The sequence below is a fragment of the Monodelphis domestica genome, chromosome 5 (genome assembly GCF_027887165.1).
Source record: "Monodelphis domestica isolate mMonDom1 chromosome 5, mMonDom1.pri, whole genome shotgun sequence".
NCBI lineage: Eukaryota > Metazoa > Chordata > Mammalia > Didelphimorphia > Didelphidae > Monodelphis > Monodelphis domestica.
Genome location: NC_077231.1, coordinates 241,426,409 through 241,441,724, shown reverse-complemented (window position 1 = coordinate 241,441,724; position 15,316 = coordinate 241,426,409). Strand labels below are relative to the sequence as shown.

The 15,316-nt window shown below is 35.5% G+C and overlaps 1 protein-coding gene across 1 annotated transcript; it reads right to left on the bottom strand.

Moving 5' to 3' along the window:
• Positions 1-327: 327 nt before the first annotated feature.
• On the bottom strand, positions 328-9,361 carry LOC100021613 (isopentenyl-diphosphate Delta-isomerase 1-like). The gene is made up of 4 exons (XM_001373677.4): positions 9,046-9,361; positions 5,049-5,141; positions 2,145-2,275; positions 328-1,559 (listed from the first exon to the last, which is right to left on the bottom strand). Exons 1-4 carry the CDS (start codon positions 9,185-9,187, stop codon positions 1,242-1,244), a joined length of 684 nt encoding a protein of 227 aa, XP_001373714.1. The 5' UTR covers positions 9,188-9,361; the 3' UTR covers positions 328-1,241.
• Between the last annotated feature and the right edge of the window lie 5,955 nt (positions 9,362-15,316).

Genomic DNA, 15,316 nt, shown 5'->3' with positions numbered 1-15,316 from the left:
GAGTCTTCTTGACTCCAAGCCCAACATTCTATCCGTTGGACAATTCAGCTGGCCTATCATACTACTTAGTATACTCTATTACTTTTTCATGATGTTATAGACTTCCTAACTCATGTTAATTTGAACACATGTTAAAACTTTTCTAAAGAAAAGAAATATAATCCAACTACTACAGAATGACTCGAATTCAGCCATAAAGTAAGTAGATTTTTAAGAACACACATGGAAAGCTACATGAAATTATGAAGAGGAAGATAAGCCAGAACCAAAAGAACATTTTATATAGCAACAGAAATATTGTTTGAAGAATAACTTGTGTATGTCCACCTCCAGAGAAAGACTGATAAATAGAAATAAATAGGACATAGTTTTGTATACACATAAATCTTTTTGTCAGTCAAATGATGCCTTTTCTAAAAGGAGGGGAGAGTGCAAGGGAAATAACTGGATATTTTAATGTAACAAACAAATAAATTCAAATTTAAAAAGAACACAGTATATGTTTATGCTTTTATTGATGTTTTCATCCATGCTAAATACTACATGATTTGTGATATTAGTACAGATTTGTTTGGAAATAGAATCATTTTAAAAATAATTATTTTCCAAAATTAACACTATTCAGAATAACACTCCTATCCAATTTGTTTAAACCTATCTCTGTTGCAAGAAGTAAAAGTTAATTTCCTAAAAGGATCTTTAATTGATGTTCAGTTTCCCAAATTCCATTTAACATTTCTATTTCAGACTCATCCTAGTCAGGTGGTTTGCAGTATCTTCCAAGAGCTTCCTTTTTTATTTTCCTATTAAACCCCTTGCAATACAGTATAATATATGCATTATATTACACAGTATACCAGGACAGTATAGACCTCACAAAATATGAGTAGTACTTTTTCTCAAAGACTGATGAAAGGTCTTGCATATAATTAATATTTGATAAATTGTGTCGAATTGAAAAGATGTGAAGAGTGGCCATGCCCTCTTTGATTGACATATAGCAAAGTGGGGTTCCAATAGAAACATAATTCACAACTCTTTTTTTCTTTCTTAGAATCAATACTAAGTAATAGTTCCAAGGCAAAAGAGTGGTAAGGGCTAAGGAATTGGTGTTAAGTGATTTATCAACTGTCCCAAAGCCAGGCCTTTTTCTGATAAATGAACATCTCCAAAAGTTGACTGTATTTAATACCATTTTTTTAGTCAAATGACATTTTCTAACTTTCTAATCAGACATATTTTTAGATTCTGTATATCTTGTCAGGTTTAAGAAATTTGTTCAAATCATTTAAGTTATCCCATACCTCAAACAGAAAAAACTTTGCAATGATATGAAACCATCCAGAAAATTTTACTTTGTTTTTGGCTTCTTGTTTCAGAAGATCTTCTAGTTCTTCTTTTGTCACATAAATACAGTCCTTTACTTCTGCAGCATCTGGCATCAAAGTGACATCCTTCCTTACAAAGAGAAGGTAACCAATTTCATGTTCTCCCCAGATCTCATCTGACTGAAGTTTGTAATGCATTCTTGACACAAAGGTAATATCATCAAGGGAAAGCTGTTATTCACAAAGCATATTCTTAGAAAATGTCAGAATATTGTTTATTTCTACAATAGAAAAATGTCACATTTCTAAGCATTGGTCTCTTGTTAAGAAATTAGAGTATAGCCTTTTATGAACTTTCACCTACCCATAGTATGGTAGAGAGGAAAGAAAGTATAGAAAACAAACATCAACATATGAATGTAGAAACTCATTCTGACTCCAAGTTCCTATCTATACTCCTTTACTCCTATTATATCTATTAGAAGAACCAAGAGTCCTGAATAATTATATTATTAATAGTCAGATCCAGGGAAAACTGAAAATTGTCTAGGGATCTTTCTGCTGATATTATATATATATATATATATATAATATATATGTATGTATGTATGTGTGTATTTTAAGAAGTGACCTTTTCAAAGAAGTAACCTGTATTTTATGTAGGTCACTTTTTTGATACATCAGTCATTCAACTATCAGTGTTAAAATCCAGCTGCAAAATCGGCACCCAACTTTCACCAGATGGTTAGCTGTAAGAGTATATCATTAGAGTTTATAGTATCTAGTTTTCCTATCACAGACAATAAAACTGGTTACCTGCTCCAAGGGGATTCCTAATTCAGCATGTAAACGGCGCTGAGCAGCCCGTTTTACTCCAATTGCATCCCTTTCTTCCATTTCTAATGGGTTATATAGTGGATGACTCGAACAACTGTCTGAAAAACTCCCTAAAATGAAACATATAAAATCTTTAATAAGTCCTTGTTGCCTCAAGGAAGATGAACAGGCTCCCCATACAATGTATCTGATTTTTTTTTCTTATATGTGTACTTTTTTTTCTTATATGTGCCGAGGTAGCTAACTACAATATATCATTCTAAGAGTAAGAAGCTTGAATATTGTTCATTTCAAAATGGATATAAAATATCCCCCATCATACCAACCACCTTTGCTAAGAGGAGAGCAGCAGAGTAAGAATCATTAGGGCCAAGATCTGGGGAAGATCTAGACTAGCATTGGTTTGCATATACTCTGTCTCTGTGTACAAGTTGTATCTCTCCTATTGAGGATGTAATGTAAGAAAGAGAGATCCAGGCGGTTGCAATGAGAAGCCAGGCTGAAGGAGAGATCAGCTGAAGAGCAGCAGAGAAGAGACAGACAGAGACAAGCTCCAACTGTCAATGGTCTTCCAGTCTGGGAGGTGGAGGAGGAAAGGAGGTTTTCCTAGAAGCTGAGAAACAGCCCATCCATATGGGACCTGTTATTCCTTCTGGGACCCCAAAACACCTCCACTAAGCCTCTTCAAGAACAGCTACTGGAATTCTCAAGGGGGTTTTGGATTTGGACTCACTCTGGCCAGAGCCATCCAGATCTTTCCCTGAGATTTCTCTCTCTCCCTGACCTGTTCCTGGACTCCTGAATTAAAAGTTAGTTAGCTGAGGGATAGGAATCAACCAGAAGCTGGCCAAAAGAGTGGTCTCTAGTCATAGGGAATAGTCAGTGAAAATGCAGAATAGATAGGGAAAGACTGAAGAAGATAAGTGAGAGAGAGGGGATGACAAAGGGAGCAATCTTCTGGATAAGATGAGATGGAATGGGATTACTTGTGTAGATAGAAAAGAGTAGAGTGAACTCTTCTGTAAGGTAGAGGAAGAGACAGTGGCCCAAGATGTCTGGATAATCTGAGATGTGAAGAAGGGGAAAAGGACTCTTAATGAATGGTCTGTTTTGTTTTGTTTTGTTTTGTTTTTCCAGTGAAATAGAAGGCATGGTTCTTAGCTGGAGAAGTGGAAAGAGAACTATGGGAGGCTTAAGGTTGTATAAAAAGGTTTAGAAAAACTGCTGACATGAGTACAATAAGGAGTTAGAGAGGTAGAAAAGGGCTTAGTTGCAGAGATGATTCAGTTAAAATTATAAAGTTTAAATGTGTAGTGGATATATTACAGTTTCAAGGATTTGTTCAGCAACACATGAGTAAAAGTGGAGGCAGACAACAATGACACTAATTTAGGGCTAAGACTTGATATGGCAAGATCAGAGGTAGGAAGAAGAGATAAATCTCAAGAGAAAACAATATGAATTGAACTGATTCATCAAAGTATGAAGATGGAGACGAGCAAAGAGGGTAGTTAGTAGAGAAATGACTACTTAGGAAAGAACTACAGAGCTGAGAGACTGGAGTTTGCAGTGAGAATAAAGAACAAAGTTTTAGCAAAGAGACAAAGGACAGTTCATAGTTCATGAATATGGAATTGACACATTGGTGAGTGATAGCAATATCAAAATTATGATCACATTTGTGTGTTGCTGATGTGATGGAGAAGGTTCTGGAAAAGTAGCAAATTGAGGAACTAGAAGGTTAGGAAGGAAGTAAAAATATGTATGGTGAAGTCCCCTAGTATGAAGGTAAGACTTGGGAGCTAAAGATTGGGAGCTAAAGATTGGGAGTTAGACCCTGATCTTACTGAGGAAAGAAGGGCAGTATCCTGGGTATAGGTAAACAACCAGAATTTGTACTGGGTAGTAGATACATAATGAGTAAACCTAAAAGGGGATATTACTGGGTGATGGTGGTGGAGTGTAGACTTGGAAGTGGTAATAGAGAGCAAGGAGTATTTCAGTTCTCTGTCTTGACAAGTGCATCAGAGGGAATGAATGAATAAAAATGCAGCCAAATGCTAGAAATTATGCTGATTAACATTTTTAAATGATTATGCTCAGCACCCATCTAGATATGAATACCATCATGGAAGATATAATTTCAAACTTCCAAAAAGTTCCATGCAAGAAAATTACAAAATAAGTCACAAAATGAATTTTGATCCATTGTGCAATGAGTTATTTTTACTCACCCCTTCCTTTTCTGTTTGAGTCATGCAAATGCCATTCAAATTCATAATCATAGCTATCACTGATACAAGACTTTGAGATTGATAAAGTGTTTCTTTTCCCCAAAAAACTTTTTTAGGGGAAATTCTTCAAGTTTTACTTTCATCATTCTTCCAAAGAGACAGGATTTACTTCCTGAGATTCCAGTCTTATTGACAGAATACACAGGAAGCCACATGATTCTCACAAAGGGTCAAGGGACTCTAACAGTGTCATGAGCTAGGGATTATCAACTTAAGTCATCTGCACTCTCCCAAGTTATCACTCCTAAAAAGCACCAGAATCATGCTGTTCCAGTTTCTTCCCAACAGAACTCACATGGAATACCAGGTAGACACCATTCTTATATTGCATATAAGCATCTGGGAGATGGAATTTCTGACTCCACCAAAGGTCATTCCTTCATCACATGGACTAAAACTATTCTAATGAGGATTGTTTATGTTGGTCCTGCACCATTCAGTGTATTACCAAAATTGTTCATTGGCTTGTGAAGTAAACTACTTTATTCTGCCCGTCAAATATCAATAATCCACCCATTAGATACTTCTTGAAAAAAATATATGTATCTAAATTTCCATTTCTATTAGAATTCAAAACAAATGGACTCACCTGGAAAAGTATATTTAGTATCTGCTCTCTTTTGCAGTAGAAGTTTATTTTCTGTAGAAAACAAGACTACAGAGAAACCACGGTGCAATAACCCTGGAAAATACAAACATGATAAAATAAAGAGTTCATAGGCATGATTTTAGTGTTCTTCTATCAAGAGTCTCCATCTCTCTCAACAGCACAACTCATCACTTTGCTGGTCACTAGCAATAATAGTGAAATGAAAGACCTACAGCTGTGGCATTGAAGTACAGAAGTCAAAACTTGGGGAGCAGAAGGATCTCCAGCTCATGATCAGAGGATCACAGATTGAGAGTTGGAAGGGATCTCAGTGGCTATATAGTCCAAACATTTCATTTTACAGATGAGGACACTGAAAACTAGGGAAGGTTTAGTGACTTAAGTTACATAAGCAACAAGAGTCAGGGACAAGATTTGAACATGAGTTCTCTGATTCTTAAGCTAATACTATTCCATTGTTCTAGGGCAGCATGTGGTGCTTGGATTGAACACTGTGCCTAGAGTCAGGAAAACCTAATTTCAAATCTGGCCCCAGACACTTACTTACTATGTGACCCTGAGCAAATCACTTAACCACTGTTTCCTTCTGTTTCCTCATCTGTATGAAGATAACAATAGTACCTATCCTCCCAATTTGTTGGGAAGATAAAATGAAATAGTAATTGTAAAGCACATTTCATTGTGCCTGGCATATAGTAAATGCTATATAAACATTAGTTAGCTATTATTACTCTTCTTCCTTCTTATTACTTGATAAAATGAAGCCCAAAGGAAAAATGTTATGACTTATATTTGAAACTCAAGATAATTTAAAGTTCTTATTGTTTGTAAGATTCACATGTTTCTGAAACTACTCCAAAAAAATTAGGGGCAGAGAGGGTGTGATATGAATGAATTATTTAATTATCATCATCATATATTATATCATAGGGAGCTTAAAATGGATACTTGACCTAAATATTAAAGGTTACATCATAAAAAATTTTTTTTTAAGAAACAGATCAGGTATCATTCACACCCTCTGCTAAGGTAAGAATTTATGGTCATTCAAAGGACAGAGGTGATTACAAAAAACAGCTAGAAATCCAAAATTAAAAGGATAAAGGGAGAGGCCACTAATTAAAACTAGCATTTCCACATCAGATATCCTGATTGAAGTCTGAGAAACTCTCCAGAGAGTCAAAAGGGTCCAGGGAGAGGAATAAAAGATAGTTTTGATATTATGGGTATTTTTTAAGCTCAAAGACATCTGAATATAGCTCAGATAATTTATATTTTATGGAAATGAAAAATTTTGCATGAACATAATGTATTTTGGAAAAGGAGAGCATTTTTATGGGAAAAAATTGTATTAAGTATTTCAAATAAGGGCTGATATCCAAGATACAAATAGAGAACTAACACAAGCATATAAGACCAAGAGGGAATTAGTGGTCAAAGAAAACTGACAGTTCCTAAAAGAATATTTGTAAACTATAGATAATTATATAACAGATCACTCCAAATCACTGATAATGAAGAAACATACTGTTACCATGGGAAAATTGCCCTCCAGACGATACCCTAACAGGCCCCCTTGTCCTAAGGACTAAAACTAACATGTCTTTATTTATGTACTGCCATAAGGATATGTTATCTCAAGACTTCAGGTTTCATTGACCTGACCTAGGTCACTGGCCAGACCATATGTTAAAAGGAAACATCTGGGTACCAGGGACTAAGATTGATGTGTCTTACGACCCCCACCCCTAGCCCTTCTATATAAGCCAGACTTAGATAATGCTCAAGGTCTTCTGCTTCTTGTGGAGGCCCAAGCTATAGCTTGAATAAAGAACCTGTTGTGTATTGCATTACCGTGTGTCTCCTCCTTGGAATCTGAACCAGAATCGGACTGAACAATACTAAGAGAAATGGAAATCAATACCACTTGGAGTTTTCATATTATACTCAGAAAATTGGTAAAGATGGCAATAAATGGAATTAGTCAAATTGGGAGAATTTGTGGAAAAGACAGGCTCTTTAATGAATGGTTGGTAGAGCTAAGACTTGACCCAGTCTTTCTGGAAAGCAATATGAAATAATGCTCAGAAAATGATCAAAAGTTTCAAATTCTTTGACCTAGAGATCCTCTGCTAAGTAGATACATCAAGGAAGTTGGAATTAGGGGTAAAAAAAGGTCACATATTCACCAAAATATATTGTAATAGCAAAGGACTGAAAACAAAGTTTATGCCTCTTGGTGAGAGAATAGCAAAAAAAAAAAAAAAGCTTTGGTTCATGAATGAGTAGCAGGAATATATGGTTCTCTGGAATCTGACCATAGTCATTGATAGGTTACCCAACTCCAGTTTGCATCTTGATTTGTTGCAATATATTTAATTTATCAATCCTGAATTCCATGTCAATCTAGAGACATTCTGAATAATTTATTCCCAATTAACATATTTATACTGTTTTCTTATTACTCAACTAGCTCAAAAATCCCTCATTCCGAATCATTAAATATTCATTGTTCAGTGCAATAGAGAAGTCTCCTTTCCCTTTAGTAACTATTCTTATTTATCTATATTTAGATAATTCTTCAAATTACTATTATATATTTATTGTCATATTTTATGTTGCATTTTATATTATATTTTTGTTTCATATACTTTATTTAATATTATAGATAATATACTATTGTTTGTTATATATGTGTATATTATAAACATAGATATATTTTGTCTTTATTTTGCCTATACCACTACCAAAGTTACCCTAGACATACCAGTAATTGACCTCTCTTCATTTCTATGGAAATTATATCACAAATTATTCAGATCACTTTAAAAATTAAAGTACCATATATAGCTTTTTAATATTTCTCTTCATGATGAATTTTTTCCTTTATGTCCATTTCAGCAATAACAGTTTCTCTCAAGCTCTTTATAGAGTGTTCTTTATACATTTTATGAACTTTTTTATAAGATGTCTTCATAACATAATATTTAGAATGTTTTTTTTTAAAATAAGAGCCTTTCTCTCTCTCCCCCCCCTCTTTTCCTCCTTCTCCCCTCTCACTCCTGCCCTCTCTCTTCTCTCTATTTCTCTCTCTCTTCTATCTCCTTCTCTCTATGTCTGTCTGTCACTGTCTCCTTCCTCTTCCTCCTCCTCCTCCCTTAAAGCCCCTTTATATACTTCAGAATTGCTCATAGATTACAGAACAAACATGCACCTCTCTGATTCCATAAGAAGACAGTAAACCATTTCTCTACTGTTTCCAGCTGCCGTTTCCATTATCCCTTTTACCTCAATATTCCAATTAAGCTCTTAGGACTACCATAAACTTTTCTGAACTCCTAATTAGATAGTAACTAGTCTTTAGGACTCATGTATTTGAGAGAACCACAAATATAATGAAATATAACTACGCCATAATAAATAATGATTAACTACTACAGAGAAGCACAGAAAGAATTGCATGAATAAAGCAAAAGAAGTAGAGCTAGGAACCCAATACACACAATTACTATAACAGTTTAAATGAAAAGAACAATAAAATGCATAATTACTGTGAAAAGTCTTGAATCCAAAGAAGGCTGGAGAAAAAACAGTTCCTTTCATCTTTATGGAGGTGGGAGAATAAAGGTGAGGAATGTTATATGTTCTACCAGACTTGAGTGATGTGTCATTTCTTTCTTCAGAACTTTTTTTTGTTGCTCTTTTTAAATTCTGTGTCACAAGGTAAAGATTTCTCAGACAGAAAGGGAGGCACAGGTGGAAATGAAAGTAATGTGAAAGCAAAATAGATCAATATAAATTTTAAAAGAATATTCACATTTTTCTGAATTATCTCCAAATGAAAAGAGAAAACATAAGATAAGGATGGTATCTTATCTTCAGCACCTCAATCCACATCCCCTGATAGATCTGTCAGACTCTGGAAAGTCTAAAGAGATTCCTTCAATGTTAACAACATAGATTTTTCTGATGTTACCTTTTTCAATGTTTTTATTCAAATGGCAGTTCATCTTGGTCTCAGCACCAATCACTTGATCATTTTCATCAACAACAATTAACATCTCTTCAAGACGCTGGATTTGGTTCTTGTCCAGGTGACCCCAGTTACCTTCAGACATTGTTGTTAGTTCTAATATGACCTATATGATGGATATTTATAGTCAGTAATAATATAAACATAACTATATAGACATAAGTACAAATAAGAGTTCAGCAGAGTGATTAGGATAATTCCTACAGAATAGGAATAAAGATTTCAAGCTTCCCATTCTGTTTTTTATGTAGGAGACTTCCTCTCTGTCATTATCTCAGAACACAAAAATAACTGAAGGGCTAACAATCCGTTCTTACCAAAGGCACATCCATACTTGATTACCTTTCTCCTGCTTAGAGCTTTCATGGACAAAGTAGCCAGGTCCTTATATATGAAACACACCATGGGTTTATTATTTTTTTTATTATCAACTTACTGAAAGACTATAAATTTAAGACAGACAGAAGCATGAGTACATGTCTACTTACTAATACAATGTAACAAAAATAGGGGAGAGTTTCTGATTGGCTACTTGTAACATATTTCCAAGTCTTATATATCCCCTCAGATCACTTCTCCATGATCTCAAGAATGTTTTTAATATACTTCTGGCATTCATAACATAACCCCAACAGGTTGCTTTCTATTACCTAAGTACACTTACTTTATTATCTTAGATCTTTGACATGTTCTTAAGATTTAAGTGAACTACTGTTCCTTCTATCTTCTGGTGATTTCAGATCTTTTTGCAGACCTGGAGAATTTTAGAGGTTGAAGGCAGCCTAGGAGTCATTTACTTTATACCTGAGAAAACTAAGGTTCAAAAGTAGATTGCTTGAAAAGGCTAAAAAGAAATTAGTTCTAACTCTTCTCTCTCCTTTCCCTTCTTAAATCCCTTTAAAAATAGGCCCCCTTTTTTCCTATCTATCCCCCTCTACTAAAGACATAAAGTCTATGGTGTGATTTTGTGCCACTCAATATATTAGTGGCTCTTGTAATCAGTCTCAGTTTCTGGACTGCTATAAAAAAATGGCAAAGGCAAAGATCCCACTGTTGTTTTTTCTCTCAACCAAGCTAAGGCACCACTGACAAAAATGGACACAGGAAGATGAAAACAGTTAAGAAAAGATTTTTTAAAGGGGTCTTTGAAATAGGATAATTTCAAAGAGGCAAATTCATTCACTCACCTTTCCTGGCAACTGACAGTCATGTAAGTGTAAGTATGCAGAAAGTCAATGAACACTATATGAATTTATATCAAGATTGCTGAGCAACAACTAATTATTTAGCAAAATAAAAAGGAAGATGACCTGGAGTGTTAGGATTATCTATTATCTTTTTAAAGAAAAACAACAACAACTTACACTTACCCTTTTCTTTATTCAAATAATCTAAGGTTGGTGATTATATTACAAATTGCTTAATTCTTTGAAAGTATGTTAGGTAGGAACACCAAAACAGAAGACTCTTTAATAAATCTCAGATAACTATCCATTTTCAATTAATGGTTGGGAGGGAATGTCATGACTAACTCAAAATAAGATGACCCACTTGAAAGTTCATCACCACCCCAACTGACCCAATTTTTTATATTCAGCACTTTCTCAACTCAATTGCCTCTCCCCTCTGATGAAATCGCTAGAGGGTAGAGAAGTAAAATCCTCCTAAACCCTCTTCTAGAAGACTAATAACTTTCAGTAACTTCTCAAAGAACTTCCTACTTCCCATCAACAGCTGTTTGGTTTTAACACCACAGAACATCATGTCCCTGTGTGGGTGATCCATCCTGCCATGCAATAATACACTGGAAGTTCAAAAGGTGGAAAATAATCTCCTGCCAGAGATGATGGACTTAAAATGCAGAATTAGACATACATTTTTGAATATGACCTATGTGGGAATTTGTTTTGCTGAACTATTAATTTTTCTTGTGAGAGTTTATGGTTCAAAAGTATTCATTTGGGAAGGAGAAGTAGGAGGAAGAGATCACAAATGCTCACAAAACAAATAAATAAGTAGATTCACAAGTCAATGAACAAACTATTGAATGAATGGATGAAATTCCCCTGATACTTGATTATTCTTTGTCACTTCATTTAGCTCAATATTATCCCTTGAGAAGTAATAATACTTCTTGCATAAAAGACATTAGTAGTTAAGTGGCTTGCCCAGAGTCAGACAGTGTGAGGCTGCATTTGAATACAGGTCTTCCTGACTAAAGGTTCAGTGCTGTAGCTACAATGGAACCTAGAGGCCAGTGGTCTTCAAGAATATAGATCTTTAATATATCAAGGACTCAAAATCAACTTTAAAATCCAGGCATAAGGGGGCAGCTGGGTGGCTCAGTAGATTGTGAGCTAGGCCTAGAGACGGGAGGTCCTAGGTTCAAATTTGGCCTCAGATACTTCCCACCTGTGTAACCCTAGGCAAGTGACTTAACCCCCATTGCCTAGCCCTTACCACTCTTCTGCCTGGAGCCAATACACAGTATTGACTCCAAGACAGAAGGTAAGGGTTTAAAAAAAAATGGGCATAAAACCCTCATTCACTTTTCCCTCCTTAACTATTTTTAAACTTATGGAGTTGACCACCAATTATCTGACTTTGGGAAATATCTCCTTCATCACTTAACTGTTACAGTGGTCTGAACTATGAGGAACTAAAGTGAATGACATATTTCCATCTGCATTTGGACTCCATCTGTTCCTTCTAGGATATCGTTGGAGTTATCCTGGATTCTTACTTTATTAATAATAATTGTCATTCACAGTTGGTCATCATACATTATTGTTTTATTCCAATGCCTTCTGTTTGCCATACTTTATATAAAGCTTTGCCAGAGAAAGTATCCCTAAAGGAAAGGGAATAACAGAAGTAGAAATAAAAACAAAAAATTTTAATCGTCATTTGACCTTAAAAGACCAAAGAACATAAATATCATTTTTGCCCAGATGATGAGTCATAACAGGTCTTCATCCTTCTGAGTGAGAGAAGTATCTCCTTTAGTGGCAAATATACACCTCATGTTTAACACTAAACATTTCTTCATGAGAGGAGAGTAATGCAGTCTATTACTACTACTCCAAAGCTGGTGGTATATACTATTCCTGAACATTGAAGGAGAAAAGCATACCAGTTAGTCAGTCAACAGGCTCTTAAATAAATAAGTAAATTCTACTGAGTGCCTACCATATGTCAAGCACTTTACTAAAAACTGAAGACACACAGTTTAATTGAGATCATAGTTTAATTGAGGGTGATTACATATAAATAGCTATGTACCAAAAAAATAAAGACAGTGTAAATGTTAATTAACAAAGGAAAAGTACTTGCATCTTCAGGAAATGGGAAAAACATTTTATCTGTGACTGGTAGGAAACTAGGGTGTAAGAATTAAAATCAGGTTTGACTCAGTAGGAGAGTTATAAAAGTGAGATTGTGGTCACCCTTTATAAAATATTAGCCCTTAAAATGAGATTAGGACAATGTGACCACTTCCAAGAATCTTCCTCCAACCCTGCTCACCAAAGCAGAGTGAATGAATCAGTCCTTGGGCTTGGCTTTTTATCCCCCTTTGTCCATGTCACTTCCTGTCTCTCCCCCTCTTCACAGGAACCAATTGTAGTCTCCCAATTTGCCTAGCACTGCCCAAGGGCAGGGCAGTGCTTGCGGTCTTTGGGGGTATGAACTAGTAAGTGACTTGTGAGCTCTCTTACTTAATGGTTAGCTACGTGCTAAGTAGGGGTATTTTAAGTTCTTGCTTTGATTAACTTAAAACAGACAAGGGGAGAGTTAATTCTATCTTCACAAGGGGAACCAGAAGGTGATGAGTTGGAAGAACAATTGAGATACAAGGGAGTGAGTAAAAATATTTAAAGTGAAGAGAGAAATTGTCTTACACAAGGAACATCAAAGAAGCCAGTGTCGATGCATCTGATCTTAGAGCACATTGAGAGGATTACAGTATAAGAAAACTAAAAATGTAGGAGGGAGTCAGCTTATGAAGGACTCTGAATACTGAAGAGAATAATTTCTATTTGATCCTGGAGCTGAAATGGAGCCAGTGGGATATATCAAAAAAGAGATATGGTCAAACTTGACCTTTAGGAAGATCAACCTGATAGCTGGGTGGAGGATAGATTGTAACAGGGAGATATTTGAGGCACTGGGACCAACAAGCAGACTATTTCAACAGCCCAAGCATGAGGAGATGCCAACATGGTGATGGTATCCACAGAGAAGGAAGAACATACAAGAGATTTTTATGAAGGGAAAATTAATAGGTCTTGGCAGGTGATAACATATGATCAGAGAGAGCGAGGAGTTGAAGATGACACCTGAGTTGTTAGTCCCTGCTCACTCTAAGTTCTTTTAACAAAAAAAGTCTCACCTCCACTGCAGAGTGATGGCTCGTTCTCCCCTTGAGGACACAGAGAGGGAAGGAGGTAGGGAAATTAGAGTTATACAGAGGTTCTTGGAGTATAGTACTACACAAAGAAATACACAACTTATAACACTTTTTCCATAGTAGAAACTACTGGGATGTGAGTTACAGAGACATATCCAGATAATTTAGTAAAATCTATGTTTTCAGAATGTGAATAGTCATAAAACACTTTTTTTGTTAATATTCCCCAAAATAGAGTTTCAGGCATCATCAATCTGCTCTCACAAAACCTTCAGATACTCTAAAGAAGATTGCAGCTGACATCCTGCAATGTTCTGTCAAAGAAAGAGGAGAAGGGAAGAAATCTACCCCTTCACAATTGAAAGACCTAAGAAATATATGAAGGGAGAAGATAAAAAGGTAGGATAAATGAATGTCCTTGTCAAAGTTAATATGGATCATTTTCAGGGCACTGCTGCTCCTGTCAATAAATGTGTCCAACAGCTGACTATATTGAATTCTGGTCAAGACCAAATGACAGCAAAAAGATCTTTTCCCATTTAACTTAGAGTACTTGATGCTGCTTTTCTAATTACTGATACTTTTACATTTCTGTATATCTTCTCACGATCAAAGAATGGAGTTATATCAGGCAAGCTATCCCACAATTGAAACAAAATATTCTCTGCAATTATTCTGAACCGGTCAGAAACCTTAACTTCACCCTTGGCTCCTTTTTCCAAGAGCTCTTTTACTTCTTCCTTTGTTAAATAACAGTAACCTTTCACGTCTCTGGAATTTGGATTCAAAGTAACATCTTTCCTCATAAACAGAAGATAACCAATTTCATGTTCTCCGCAAACCTCATCCAATTTAATATTGTAGTGAAGCCTTCCTACATAGCTAATATCATCAGGGGATACCTGTGGACAAATAGATACAAGGTTAGCAATTTTGTAATAGAAAAATGTCTCATTTCTTTGCCTCATTGGACAAAATTTACATGCTCTTGAATCACTTCATTTCACTAGGAACATCTCAGCACAAATTCTTGAATTGGTGTAATCAAACATTCATGTATCAAAGCAGTCTCACCACAGCCAGCAGCAAAAATTATTCAGTTCTGTCTCCAGCTTTGGAAGAATATTTTGTGGCATATAACAGATAATTAGCCAAATTGTTTTAGCACTAAAATGAAAATCTAGCTGTGTTGCTAAGGAAACCAAATAAAAATAATGTCTTCTATTAACTGCTAACTTTCCACTAGAGTGGAGCAAAAAGATAGAGTGGATATAGAAAATTCACAAATAATCCTAAATTATTGTTGCTTCAAGTTCTGATCTCTTTAACCTTATTTAGCTTTAAAACCAAGAGACCTGGGTTATAAATACTCAACAATGACCCCGATGCCTTGACAGAGTTATGCGTGGTAGCTAAGGAGGCCACAGAGTGGCCCTTGGCAAGATGTGATTGCCCACTCAGTCCCCCTTGCATGACCTCTCTCATCAATGTCTCTTACCTATGGAATTGACATGACTATCATTCCTCCTAGTCTTAGAAGGAATAATGCAAGAACAAAATACCTGTACCTTAATTCCCTAAAACATCACCAAAAGATCAGACCCTCAAATCCAACCCCAAAAGACTATCATGGGTTAACTTTTATTTATTTAGGTACATAATTCCCAGTAAAACTGTAGCTACAAGCCAAGTGTAAAAAATATTATTTTAAATTGCAAAGTTTAAATTCCCTTTAAAGAAGAATTTTAGGTAAAGAAAGATGCTACCTCTCTGAATTCAGAAACTGAACTGTTGGAGAAGATACCA

Coding starts and splice junctions, on each gene's coding strand:
- LOC100021613 (XM_001373677.4), bottom strand. CDS start 9,187: ATGTCTGAAGGTAACTGGGGTCACCTGGACAAGAACCAAATCCAGCGT. Junction 5,142..9,045: donor GAATAAAAACATTGAAAAAG/GTAACATCAGAA, acceptor TGTATTTTCCAG/GGTTATTGCACCGTGGTTTC. Junction 1,560..2,144: donor TAGGAATCCCCTTGGAGCAG/GTAACCAGTTTT, acceptor TGTGAATAACAG/CTTTCCCTTGATGATATTAC.